Source organism: Tupaia chinensis, unplaced genomic scaffold, assembly GCF_000334495.1.
Source record: "Tupaia chinensis unplaced genomic scaffold, TupChi_1.0 Scaffold000350_1, whole genome shotgun sequence".
NCBI classification, from domain to species: Eukaryota; Metazoa; Chordata; class Mammalia; order Scandentia; family Tupaiidae; genus Tupaia; species Tupaia belangeri.
In genome coordinates, this window is record NW_006159844.1 from 3,759,757 (window position 1) to 3,774,719 (window position 14,963).

The 14,963-nt window shown below is 37.4% G+C and overlaps 1 protein-coding gene across 1 annotated transcript in view; it reads left to right on the top strand.

The window, feature by feature from the left end:
* The window catches only part of SLC25A21 (solute carrier family 25 member 21), a 545,709-nt gene that overhangs the window by 315,398 nt on the left and 215,348 nt on the right, over nucleotides 1-14,963 (top strand). Inside the window, exon 2 of the mRNA XM_027773393.1 lies at nucleotides 13,003-13,051. Coding sequence (XP_027629194.1) covers nucleotides 13,023-13,051 — 29 coding nt within the window. The 5' untranslated portion in view covers nucleotides 13,003-13,022. The remainder of the gene's footprint in view (nucleotides 1-13,002; nucleotides 13,052-14,963) is intronic.

A 14,963-nucleotide genomic window follows, 5' to 3' on the forward strand; every position in this document is an offset into this window, starting at 1 on the left:
TGAGAGAAAGCACACTGAGTATCGTGTAATAGCAAGGATGCATCCCATGGTGTTTGCTGGGATGGAAGCCATGGAGGCAAATACTGTTCTTTGGTGAGCTAGTAATTTAAGTATATTTGCTGAAGCCAAACATTGATTTTTATTTAGGTAATGTCTCCTATCAATAGTAATATATTGAATCTGTTTCAACCAAATATTTATGTTCTGCAAGCTATCTATGCTTATATAATATTGTCTAATATCCAAATATTATTCTTTGGCTGGCACTTATTTTACAAGCAGTGCAATCAATTTCATTTTTGTAAGTTTTTCATGTGAAAATGAAGATTAACTTAATTAACAAACCCTTAGCAGAAATCCTGAGTGATTAGACTGTATAATTGCCGACTAAGTGAAGGAGGACGTCCTAAAATGGAATCGACTTTATTTTTTTTCAAATAGATAAAGAATGTGGTATATAGAGTATGTGGCTCAGTAAGTCATAGTTCATGGGATCATGGCACAGAGGCTGTTGTGGAATAACAGTTCAAAAACAGGAGGCTGTGCTGCAATGGTTTCCCGCCATTCAGCAAATACAAAATGAAGAATTGACACTTAACTAAATGCAGGAAATCTTGGCTCTATATTCATGAAAGGGAATGGTGACAAATATTCTAAAATTAGAAGTCATGTACTCTGCCAATATGTACATGATTGCGAACAGCAATGCTAATTAGAATGCGGGGAAAAAACATAATTTTATCTTGCCTTTGCTTTGATAGCAAGTGACTTATAGAAAGGAAGAGGGTTTTTGTTTTGTTTTGTTTTGTTTGTTTTTTGTTTTTCCCCACACTGCAACCAGCAAGTGGCATAATGGTTACGTCACTGGATTCCCACATAGTTCACCATAGTTCAAGTTCTGGACCCGGAAGCTTAAAACTCAGCCAAGCACATGTGTATGCATGTCCAAGATCCCAGGAGGAGAATGGAGAAGGGATTATGGCATAGCCATCCCTGGGGGGTAATTTCTTGGTCTCTGTCTGTCTCTCCAGTGAGTACACACACTTTATAGCAAAAATCTCGCTTTAAAAAAAAAAAAATTTTTTTTGGAGAGATTTTTGCTATAGGGTGCATGCGCTTGCCAAAAAGACAGAGAGAGACAGAAAGATAGAAAGCTAGAAATCACCCCCTGGGGGTATGGTCACAACGCAATCCCTTCTCCTCCATTCTTCTCTAAGGCTCTTGGGCATATTCACACTCGTGCCCGGCATGAGTTTAAGCCACTATGTCTGGGACTTGAACCACGGTTGACTACATGGGAGTCCAGCGTCATAGACATTATGCAAACTACTGGTCCCTGTCTCTTTAAAAATTTTTTTTAAAAAAAGAAACAAAGATTTGCCTACTTGTGACCTACAAATCTGAATTCTTCACTTAGCAAGATATTGTGTATTTGCACAAGGCCTTCTGACTGTTTCTGGACTTCTGTCAAGGACTCAAGTTTGAGCTCACTTTGCAATTCCCTTTCCTTTCCTCTTTGGTAGGGTGCTCACAGTGCCGAGAGAAAGCAGGGGAAGGAAAATCTTTCCTTGAAAACGAAGGGCTGTGCTCTCATTGCTAAATTGCTATATGGTCAACATAATAGAGGAGTCTGCATAACAGAGTGACAAATCATAGGCATGGTGTATGGTTTGGTGGGCAGGTTGGTTAATTGATTATCTTGAATATCAATGTCTATGGATTTTAAAAATAATCCTTATATTAGATTGGGGCCAGTCCATGGACTGGAGCTAGATCCCACAGGACTGACGGTGGAGTTCAAGTCCTGGACCCAGTGACTTGGAAAACACTCCAGGCATGTGTGCATGTGTATTCAAAATCCGTAAAGGAGAGAAACCTGGAGGAGAAGGGGTTGTGGCATGACTATGCCCTGGGAGGGGGGATGCTTTCTTGCTTTCCCACTCTCTCTTTCTGTCGCTCTCGGGCTGATATTGGATCATAATGTTTAACATTAAATTGTGGTGAAAGGCGAATATAAGCTAAAGATGAACTTTATGGTGCCTTTGGAAATTTGTGATAAGCAACTGCTGGAAATTTAAACAAACGACCCTCTATACACTAAATTTATAACTGTATGAATGTAGTAGGTGAGGCAACAGAATTTATGGTTGGATTTGGGCAGTGGTATGCTGGTAAATGTTTAACAATTGGCTCTCTGTAAAACAAACAAACACCCTCATTTGTAGCATTTGGCAGTTTCCTTAATGTAAATCTTCCCACCTTGGCTGATTTCAAGCTAACAGCATGATGTATATAGTCTGGCCTGTGAGAGCCGGCTTTAGCATATCACTGGATGGGTGTACAGAGAAAGACAAGATCTGTTCCTGAGTCTTGGGACCAATTGGAAGTTCCTTCTATCCAGGCAGTTCAATGAAAGAAGAAAGGGAAATCAATATTATAGAAGTTGTGAGTGAGAAAGAAGAAATCCTGAGACAGAGAAAATATATTTATTTTTCTGGCTGAGAGCAGAATCACCAGAATTGGTCAAATCCTATAGAGTCAAAACTGAGGTCTTCATACCTTGTACATAACCCTCTCCTCATGTGCCATGGGATTCTAACCCCTCCTTCACCTGCCTTCCTGAATTTTCATAAACTTCCAATGTTGAAATGCTGGTCAGCTTGAACTTTTTCATTTTAAATTGTTCTTGTCAGAGAGCATGTGTGCTAGCCAGAAAGAGAGAGAGGGATGCCCTCATGGAGCAAAGTCATGACACAATCCTTTTTCCTCCATTTATCTTTCCTGTTAGGATTTTGAGCACACATGTACATGTACTCAACATGGTTTTTAAGCTGCTAGGGCAGAAATTTGAACTGTGGTTAGCCATATAGGATTCATCTTTAACCACCGTACTACAGGGCCAACCTTTATTTTAACTTTAGGTAAGCAAAATATAATGCAGTTTCTTGAATAAATAAATATATATGCACATATATTTTTGTTACATATATCATACATATTTATATATATATCTTATACATATTTTGTATGATATATATGTATATATAATCTAGAAAGATTATATATATAATCTATAAAACAAGTGACACCTCTTTCTCTCTTTTATGTACATTTAATTTATTTAGATATTTTATACATTTTGTAAGTATTTTCCCATCTGCTAACTAATTCTCAGCATGTTTTTTCTCTGATGTTTCTTCTTGCCTTGCTGATTGTGTTGAAGGCCACATACAGCAGTTAGCACTCCATAAAGGCCTAACACATATGAAAATTGGTCCACTTACTCACGTGCAATGTCTCTTGATGGGAGTCTAAACTAAGTTAAATAACAAAGAAGAAAAAGAAAAGAATGACTTCTATTGAGTTCAAATACCAGATAATCAAATAAAGACATTATATACAGCTGAAATGGGGTCAAAGTTTTGTTTACAAGTGAAATTTTCATTAGTTCAATAATGTTCAACCACACATTATTCAAAATATAATTAAAAAAAAACTTATGTAAACTCTGCCTTAAATTACCATCTTCCCTTGTACAGGCTCTTTTTACTATGACCTCTAGACCATAATGTGTACACTGTTTATACCTCTGAATATATTCCCCTAAATTCTTTTTTATAATTATTTATTTATTTAATTCAATTTGTTATTATTAGTTTTTAATTTGATTCGAGAGAGAGAGAGAGAAGGAAAGTGAGAAAGCAAGCCACCAGACCTGGGACTCGAATTGCGGTTGCTTATGTGAGAATACAGTGTCTTTAACCACCATGCCACTTGCTGGCCCTTATTACCCTAAATTCTTTTTTATTAAAAGAACTATTTTATTTAACTTTATTTATTTGTTTATTTTAATTTGACCAGAGAGGAACCTAGTAAGAGAGGGAGGGAGAGAGGGACGGAGGGAGGGAGGGAGGGAGGGAGAGAGAGAGAGAGAGAGAGAGGGAGAAAGTAAGAAAGCACACTGCCAGATCCAGGACTCCAACTGCAGTTGGTCATGTGGGAATCTAGTGCCCTTAACCACCATGCCACCTGCCAGCCCCCTCCCCTAAATTCTTGAGGCAATTAGATAGTAAACTCCATGAGAGCAGGGAGTGTGCAATGAGAAAACAATTGCATTTTCCTTGGACACATGCTAACAGCCATTGCTTAGTGTGTTTCTTTTTAAAAACACATGCTAATACTAAACTTATATGAAAATGTTTGCTTGAAGATTTTTAAGGGAGATTGTGGTTTGCCCAAACACATAACTTGTAACAACATTTTTCAGACCTGCCAAATCACATTGCCTGTTTGGCCAATTCAATGTGCATAATATTAATTTGCTGTGCCACAAAGGTAGTGTACCTTAACTGCTATTAGGGGAAAACATAATATATTTTATTTCCTTTTATGAGTCTCACATTGCTTATAATTCAGTAGGGCTACCACATTTTCTGGGCAGGCTATCAAATAGGATGTTGTAATGATTTGCTTGACTAGCAGAATAGATGAAAAAAATATCACTTCTGTCTATAGCTGTTCTATTTTTGAATTAAATATTTGCACAGTTTGAAACCATTATTTTTCTATGTTTCTCTTTTAAAACTATATTTTTATATATTTTAAAGACTGAAGTATACTACACAAAATCAGTAGTTAAAACAGCATAGACTTCAGAGAACAACAGAGAGGACTTATATTTGATTTGAAAGTTTTAAGGAAGAAGTAGTGATACAAAGCAAAGATTTTGGGCCTGATTAAAATAAAATATGAGTTTTACTTGTAACTGACATCTTGGGAATGCATTAAATGTTTCAATTCTCTGTCTACTCTGCTTTGTAACTTGCAGAGATGTTGAGATGTTTTTCTGTTTCATAAAAGGTTACCAAAATTATCTTTTAAATAATCTATTTAGACAATAGTTACTCAGAATCTATTAGTAGGCTCAGTTCCTATTGTAAGCATTATCATTAAGGTGACACAAATAAATGGAAAGATATCGAGTGTTCATGGATTAGAAGAAGTAATATTGGTAAAGTGCTCATACTACCCAAATCAATCTACAGATTTAAAGCAATCCCTATAAAATTCCAATTCTGAAATTTGCCTAGAACCACAAAATATCCCCAAAAGAACAAAGCTGGAGACATTGTACTGCCTTACATCAAAACCTATTACAAAGCTATAGTAATCAAAAGGCATGGTACTGGCATAAAATCAAATACACTGACAAGTGGAACAGGATAGTGAGCCTAGAAATAAAACTGATTTTTGACGAAGGTTCCAAGAACAAACAGTAGAGAAAGAAGATTCTCTTCAATAAATGGTGCTAAGTAAACTAAACAGCTACATGTAGACCCTTATCTCAAGTCATAAACAAAAATCACTCATATGGATTAAATACTTAGACATAAGACTGGAAAAAGTAAAATTACTAGGAGAAAATTGAGGATTGGTATCTTCATCACATTGGTCTCAGCAAAGGTTTGTTGGATATTGTCCCGAACCAGGGGACAGTCGAACAGGTTTCCTGAGGGAAGGAGTGAGAGACGGGACGAACGACGCAGTGTTACAACATGGAGATGATGCAGTTTTACAACTCTTCAGGGTCGTCCATTTATTGTGGGCAGCACGGAGAAATGACACAGTGTTATAGCTCTTCAGGGTTGTCCGGAGACGACGCAGTGTCACAGCTCTTCAGGGTCTTCAGGGTCGTCTGGCGATTGTGGGCCAGGGATCGTGGTTATATATATGTTGGTGGGCAGTGATTGGTTGTCCTATATGCTAATGAAGGATTGTAGAAAGTGGGTTATGATTGGTTGCTTTTGTGGACCAATCATGAGGTGCCGGATATGCAAATCTGAGGGATTGTAAGCTCACCGATTTGCTATAGGAAGTGGCCAATCAGAGTATGATTTTGAAGATGAGGTTTTGAAGGGGAGCCAATCATGGGTTTTGGCATTGTGTAGTTGTTTGCTCTCTGAGAAACCAGCGATATTCACTGGTGTACAGCCTCCCATAGTTTATAACCCTAAGGGCTCAGGGAAAAGCAAACATAAATGGATAGGACTGCATCAAACTAAAAAGCTCCTGCACAGCAGAGGAAACAATTTATAGAGGAAAGAGACGACCCATGATTGAAAGAAAATATTTGGAAACCATACATCTGCTGGTGGGCATTTTTTTTAATGTAATTGTTGACCATTTGTATTTATTCTTTTGAAGAACAGTCCTTTGCCTATTTTTTTAAATAGGGTATTTGTTTTGGTGTATATAGAGAGAATTCACTAAATCAAGGAATCAGCAGCCCACTTCTGGATATATATCCAAAGAAAATGAAATCAATATGTTTAAGAAATAATCAAACTCCCATGTTCACTGTAGCATTATTCACAATAGTGGAATATAGTATCAATTCGTATCCATCAGCACATGAAGAGGTAAAGAAAATGTGATATATTCACACATACACACAAAATGGCATACCATTTAGTTTTTTAATTTTATACATTCAATCACTGTCCATCACAACAGCTTATAAAATGAATTATTGCAGCATAAATATACTGCATAACAGTCCAGTCAAAGACAATATCATATACATTATCATTAACAGACAATCCTTCACTTTTGTGTCACTTAAATGCCTTACCTATCTTTCTCATTGATTCCCTTCCTCTCACCTATTCAGTTATTAAAAAGGAGATTCTGTCATTTGAGACAATATGAGTAAACCTGGAGGATATTCTGCTAAGTGAAAGAAGCCAGGCACAAATGACAAATACGCATGACCTCATCATATGAGATATCTAAAATGAGTTGAACTCATAGAAGTAAAGAGTAGAATGGTGGCTGCCAGAGGGTGAGGGGAGGTGTGGTGGAAAAAGAGAAAATACTGATAGAAGAGTACAGAATATCAGCTAGACAGGAAGAATGAGCTTTTGTGATCTGTCACACAAAATGGTGACTATAAATAATAAAACACTGTATATTTCAAAATTGCTTAAAGATTAGGTTCTAATGTTCTCCCAGTAAAAATGTAGTAAGTGTGCACGGTGGTAGACATGTTAATTAGATTTAACATTCTACAATGTAAACATAATCACATCACATTGTACATTGTAAATGTATACAATTATTAAAATGCAAAATTTAGAGACCAGTTGATGGCGTAATGGTTACACCACTGGGCTCCCACATAATCAACAAGGGATAGAGTCCCAGACATGGTGTTTAAAACTCACACCAGGCGTGTGTGCGTGCATGCCCAAAATCCCAAGAGGAGAATGGATAAAAAGGGATTGTGGTGTGGCTGTCCCCCCTGGGGGGTGATTTCTCGCTTTCTGTCTCTATGTCTCTCTCTGTCTCTCTGGTGAGTGCACACACCCTATGGCAAAAATCTCTCTAAAAAATAATTAATAAATAAAATGTAAAATTTAATTTAAATTCTCTTTTTTAAAAAGAGAAGCACCATCAATGAATTCACACACACACACACACATTATCATGAATTCCTTGGCTTTAGTGAATTCTCTTTCTATACACTAAATTATTTTCTTGGAGTCTTTTTTTTTTTTTTCAATAAGAGAGAGAGAAAAAAAAACAGGGGAGAAAAAGAAATAAATTATTTTTCTTCTTCTTCTTCTATTTTTTTTTAATTTCTCTGTTTTATGAGGAAGAGAGGAAAGTTACCCTCAACAGGATATCAGCATGCTGTGATTCTGCCAGCTCTCCAGCCAGCCAGGATCACAGGCGCACCTCAGGGTGTGTCTGGTGTGTCAAGTGGATTTGAGATCCAAGTCTGGGGCCTCCCACATGGATATCAGCATGGCAATGTACCACTCCTTCGCCTGCACCACCATGACTAGACCACAGTAGGGATTTTGACAGGGTCTTGCCAAGTGCTGCGATCCTCCCAGTTAGGACCACAGGCACTGCCACTGTACCTGGTCTGTTTCTAATTTGGGCGGCCTCAGCTGTAGTGCAGTGGCTGTCTCCTGTTTGCCCACTATACCTGGTCCACTAAGGTCTTAAAATTTCATCTTCTACATACCAGGGAAAAGAAATACCAAGGTTATTGTTAAATATAATTTATACCAAAGGTTACTGTTAAGTATCATTTAGTTGCTTTTTCAATAAATGCTTATTCAGAAACTACTAGGTACCAGGCATATTCAGGGACTTAGTGGACAATATCCATAAATGATATGGACAGAGATCTCTGCCCTGCTGCAATTCATCTTCTACTGAGGGGACAAAGAAAATAATATACATAATAAATGAGCAAATAATGTAACATATTAGAAGTTGACAAGCATTATGAAAAATGAGACGGCATAGTAGCATGAAGACTTTCATCAGTGCTAGGGGTGAGGAGGGTCAGGTCTCTGTGCTGGAGTGGTCAGGGTTACTCATTGACCATGAGAAGGGAATTAACCAAGTGGAATCTGAGAGAAGAGCATTCCAGGCAGAGGGAATTGCTAGAGCAAAATTATAAAGTTGAACTGCTCCTGGCATATTAGGGAAGCAGTAAGGAGGCCCATGTTGCCAGAGTAGCAAGACAAGGGATGAGAGAAGTAACATAGTCCTGAATTACACACGGCTTTTCTCTAAGCCATTGCTGACCAGAGGAATGACATGAAATCACTTATCTTTCTGAAAGCTTACTCAGGCGGGTGGGTTTGGACAGCTCAAAGTGTTCAAAGGTGAATGGAAGAAGACCGCTTGAGGAACAGCTGCCGTTTATCAACTGAGAAATGATCATCAAGACTTGAACCAGAGTCAGGGCAGTAGGGGGAGTGAGCAATGGCAGAAATTCAGATATACTCTGAAGTAGAGCCTATGAGATTTCCATACATATTTTTAGAGGGTTATGAGAGGAGGCAAGTCCAGATTGATTCTAAGGTTGGGCATGTTACTTTGGAATGGTAAACAGAGTCAGGAATCCAGTATTAAACAAGTGAATTTCAATATTGCTATTAGAATTCCAGACAAAGGGAACAGATGATGGTATATAGTTACGCCGCTGAACTCCCATTTAGTCGACTGCAGTCTGAGTCCTGGTCCTGGGGGCTTAAAACTCATGCTGGGCACGTGTACGTGCCCAAAATCCCAAGGGGGAATGGAGCAGAAGGGATTGCAGTGTGCCCATGACCCCTAGGGAATGATTTCTTGATTTCTGTCTCTCTCTCTAGTGAGTGCACGCACCCTATAACAACGACAACAAAATAAGAATTTCAGACAGATATATCCAATAGACAATCATGTATTTGTGTCTACACTTTAAAATAGACATCTGGAAATGTTAATTAGCAAAAATGTTAGCATAATTAAAACCACAAATTGGGATGAGATCACCAGGGGAGTAGATACAGGACATCTTCAGTGAAGTCCATGTCTATAACATTATTTTCTCAGTGGTCACATAAAGAGAAATACTACATCTTCTCAATGGGCTCATGGTGTCTGGCTTCATGGGTTGTTCACAACCTGGAGGTGCTATTTTCTCTCTGGAGGTGAATACTGCAATGGCTGGCAGGGATTGAGGAGTGCATTGTAGAGAGACAAACGTGTATGTTTTGAGTTATCTGAAAAGTCATGACACATTTTTGCATAGAAAAATATGTCATGACTTTTTGGACAACCCAATATTTCTATATATTACCAACCATGGTATGGGATGAGAAATACTATTCTTGATATCTGTAATGAGATTATAGTAAAATATAATTGATGTATTAAAGGTAATTGTAGAGAGAACAGTGAATCAACTTAATAAAAAGGCATAATGAATTTAAAATACTCTGTCCTCAAACAACATATCTTAGAACAGATCAACATATAATATGATAGTATTGTGTATAGTTAAAATTAAAATTAAGACCTTAACCAAAGGGTCATTCAACATCCATTAATGAGCTATGTTCAAGGCCACTTTTGGGCACCCAATGTGTCTTCCACATCCCTTTATCCTAACACTAAAAGGGCTAGTGAAGTCCATTTCCAACATTGCTCCTAAGTGAAGGTGGAGGATGGTGGAAAGGGAGGCACAGGAATGACACAGCACCTCCCGTCGCTGTACTGGAGGATTCCATTAGGGGTTAGCAGGAGTGGGGGATGTCCCATAGTCTATCAGTCCATTAATGTAGTAATGCGCTCGCCTTTGCCTCTTTGCTGAGGCTCAGGTTGTAAAGGGAAGAGTGAAAAAAAGTGTGTGGGTGTGTGAGTGGGGGGCGGTCTTTGCCTTATGCTGTAAGCATTTTAGGTCTCCAGAATGAAAAGGAGCAACTGCATCTTTTCTGGGGAGTGATGTTTTTGATGTGTTTTTCTACTCTTCAAACTCTCAGGGAAAAAGTCTATCATCAAGTTATGAGATAGCCACCAGTGGTCTTTGGTAAAATAGGTGAAAATTGTAAGAATTGCTTCCTGGATATATATACATATATATCACAGAAATAAGATCTGTAACTTAGAACAGGCAATCCAAATATGAAGAATACCCAGGCCACAGATTAATTAAAATTTTAATTTAAATTATTTAAATATTTTTCTATACTATCTGTCATTAGTTTTATGAGAGCTATAACATAATTATGTAAAGAAGGTTGAAAATTTAGGGTAAAAATGAACAATTATGTTAGACTAAAACTGATGAAGAACAAATGATGGCATTTCACACTACGAATAGTAACACTAAATCACCAGGCCTAAAACAGTTTTATGCATGTTACTATTTTCTGCCAGTATTTTTCCTTTACAGATAAAGGGCTTTCCCAGTGTGCCACTTTTGTGTTGACCTTTGAAATCCTCCAGCTTTTCAGGCATGCTTGACACTGCATCAGACTGTTCCCAAGCACCTAGCACAATAGCATGTATGCATACAGCTCTCCACAGTCATCTGTGAATTTTAGTAAGCAGTGTGCAAGGCCTTTCAGGCTGCAAGGAAGAGACTCACCCATGCTACCTTGAGTAACAGGGCCCATTAATAAAGCTAAAACAGTGGCCCAGGGGCTTTGCCATTGTACCCAATTATTCTGTTGCCTCTGCTCTTGTGCATTTCTTTTTATGTCACTAGACAATGGGATTCTGATTGAGTCGATGATTTGGAAAACCTTTGGGACAGACATCAATATTGCATCCTAGGGGACTGGCAGGGGGTGTGATGGTTAAGAGCACTGAACTCTCACATGGCCAACCGTGGTTCAAGTCCTGGACCTGACTGCTTGCTTTCTCACTTTCTCTCTCTCTCTCTCTCTCTCACTCTGTCCCTCTCTGGCCAAATAAAAATAAATAAAGTTAAATAAAATAATTCTTTTTTAAAAAATATTTTATCCTATTAGTTTTATTCAAAGTAAACAACTGTTTCCAGTCAATACATACAACTTTGCAAGCTAGCAGATGTTCACAGAATTTCCTAAAGCTTCTGTAGAAACAAAGTGGGCCTTTAGGTAGATATAGGCCCTCTGAGATTTCTAGAGTTGAGAGTATAAGGAGGAAAATACATTTTCATCTTTAAGTACAGGATAGACAAAATGAACTAAATCATTGCTAAACTCAAATTGAGTTAGTTTACATGTGGAGGGAAATGTTCCTCCCTTAAGAAATGACCCATAAATACTGATGTGTGACCTTTGGGAAAATCAGTTGAACACTATAAGCCTTAGTCTGCTTTTCTTAAAGTAAAGATGAGAAAGTAAAGATGAGTTTGACACTAACTTTGTCCAGTATCAGCAAATGCGTATGTTAAATGACCATCACTCTATAGAATCTTCAAGTAAGGTAGCTGTTATGATTATCACTATTGTAATGCTATAACAACCACTTCTGTAATTTTTTTACAACTATTAGCACCTAAAATTACTTATTTTACTAATATTATAACATGCCTGTTAGTAGTTTGTAATTTAGAAGCCTCTGCTCAATTCGACAAGAGCAGGGAAGGCTTTACATTTGATTTGCAAGAAGCTATAAAAAGTCTCTCACACTATATAATGGTTAAGATTATGGTCTTTGTGGAATTAAAATTATCTCCTTGATGAGAATTTACAAGAAAAAAAAACAATTTCTCAACAAACATGTGTATTTACTGGAGAAAGACAATATGAGAAGGAGAGAAGGAAAACAAGAAAGCACCATCCACGGGGAAGAGTCACCACCACAACCCCTTCTCCTCCATTTCTTCCTCCTGTCAGGATTTGGGCACACATGCAAATATACCCCAGTGTGTTTTTCAAACTGCCAGGTCCAGGTCTTGAACCTGCTGAGTCAACCATGTGGGATCTGGCTGCCTTAACCACTCTGGCACCTGCTGGCTCCCTAGATATGACATTTTATAAAAGTTATTTCATCTTATATACCCGAATTATACATAAAATGTGGATAATGCATCCTATCACAGAGTTCTTGTGAAGATTAAAGAGATAACCTAAGTACTTCTTGGAACGATATCCTGCACACAATGAGTACTCAATAAATGTTCTCTTTTAAGCTATCAGTTTATTGAAATATATTGGATTTCTGTAACTATCTTGTAGATAAGAGGCATCTTTACTTTTATTGTTGTGGGTACTGAAATTGAGGCTTTTGATTTGCTCTGTCAGTGAGATGGAGAGACTCAAAGATGCTCCCTTTCTTCTTTCCTTGTTTCTTTTCTTTCCAGCCTTCCTTCCACATGTACTTATTTATTGGACTCGATTGGGCTACACTCATCCCAATGATTTCTGCCTCATCTATTGGGATTTAAGACCTCAATCTCCCTTTTTATTTTCTTTTCCTTAATTCCCTACCTCCCTCCCAGAGCACTTAGAAGAAAGTACTCACTCACATACCTTGCTCCCACTGAAATAAATATTTATCATAAAACCATATTATGCTTTTGCCACCAGCCTTCTACTATTAACTGTCATGTCCAAGGTCCTATATTCTTTACTTAAATCTTCATACATGAGAAATCACTAAGGGTCAAGGAAATAAGAACCAGTGTTTACGTAAGTGTTTACTGGACTTTTCTTTATCATCTTTCAGGTCTTGTAGAAATTTGCCTGATGCACCCCCTCGATGTGGTGAAAACCAGGTAAGGTTCTGCATGAACAAGTTTTATTGACTTTGGCTGATATCCAAATTAAGATCTGTCAGAACTCTAAATGCTAGAACTTGTCCCAGACTAGTAGCTTCTCCCTATAATGGCATTTCTATTTGCTTCTTAAAAAAAGTACTATTTGACAGATAAAATGTGAACAGTGAAAAGCATTTCTGGAAAGAGGTCATCTGAAGGTATGTAATATTTTACTGCCTTTACATGACAACCATAAGGTATGATTTGTGGATATACTGGAAAATGAGGTAAATTTATCAAAATGATGTAAAAACTGAACTTTCTCCAGTGAATTATGACAGCAGATTTTCATTGGCATTGCCTGTAACAGATTATTATTTAATAGTCAGAATTTTGGTGTAAGACTCCAAAATTTGAAGTTTCTTAAATGGTGCTTAAAGAATTTATTCCTGTAACTGTTTGCCAGTACAAAATGTCATAATTCCGGGGAAATGCATTTGCTCTTAAAGGGAGCTACCAATCAGGGCAATGTATTAAGTCTACTTACCAAGAACAAAAACAAATACTAAATTAACAAATGATTAATATGATATAGAGCACCTTTAAGAAGTTAAACCTATAGCTGAATTACCGAACTCTCTATTTTCAAATTAGAATTTCTTAAGAGCATAGTGAAATTTTTATTTATTTGCATTGTATAAAATCCCAGAGCCCCATGTTTAGCTTGGAGCACGCTAACAAAGAGTGTCATGTAACAATGGTGGTCGAACAAACCATTGTTGCCTCAATGAGAAATACTTGATGAGTATTTGATGCTTAATGATTTCATGGTCATTGATAGCACATTTTACTTCATCTACTTAAAGAGGCAGCAAAATTGTAGGCTGGTTGCTGAAAGCAAGAGATGGTGACTGTGACATGAAAATAGTAGCTCTACAAGAGGTGGTGAAGATGAGAGTTGGCCTCTTTCTAAGCTCAAGCTAGTATAACAAAATATTATACACTGGGTGTTTTAAACAGCATTGATTTTTCACAGTTTTGAAGGCTGGGAATTTCAAGAACAAGGTCCCAGCTGATTCAGTTTTTGATGAAGGCCCTCTTCCTGGCTGGAAGGAGGCCTTCTTGCTCCATCTTCACATGGCAGAGTGAGGAAGCTCTGTTGTCTCTTTTCTCATAAAGCCACTATTCCCGTCATGGGAACCCTACCCTCATGACTTATCTAGGCCAAATTATGTAATTATCCAAAGGCCCCCACCTGCAAATACCATCATCTTGGGAGTTAGAGCTTTACCATCTGCATTTTAGAGGGATACAAACATTCTGTGTGTAATAGCTTCAGGTCACTAAAACAAACGGTGGAAGAAGAGAACCACAAATTATATTCCAATGCAAGATGTGTGTACCTGGACCATCTTCTTTATAAGATTCAGAAACAGAAAACAAAACTCGCTGATATTTCTTTTTCAGATTCTGTGTTAACTTTGCAAACCCAATGTATTGTTGTTTATGTCACTGAAGAATAAATGTCTTTTTCATTTAGGGAAAAATTTCCCAAATTTGTAAAGTGTCCTGATGAGCATAGAGGATAAATAAAAATGATTTAAGTAAGATATGATATTAAAATTATGATCATTCATTCATTCACTCAAGTCTTCATTTATTCATTCAGCAAACATGTAATAAGTACCTAGTGTGTAAATTCCAAGTTAGCTCTACTCTCAAAGAACTCATGGTCTGAGGACACATGAGGAATCTCATTACTGTGAACTTAGAAAAGTACCATTTCATTGTTCTGGAATTGAATGGTATATATCTTAAAATGAATGTGCTGCATTACTAGGGCTATAACAATGAAGATACTTTAGATATTTTGTTATATTTGATTTGCTATCGCAATACTTGAATGCAAATGGCAGTCATTGATTGGAAT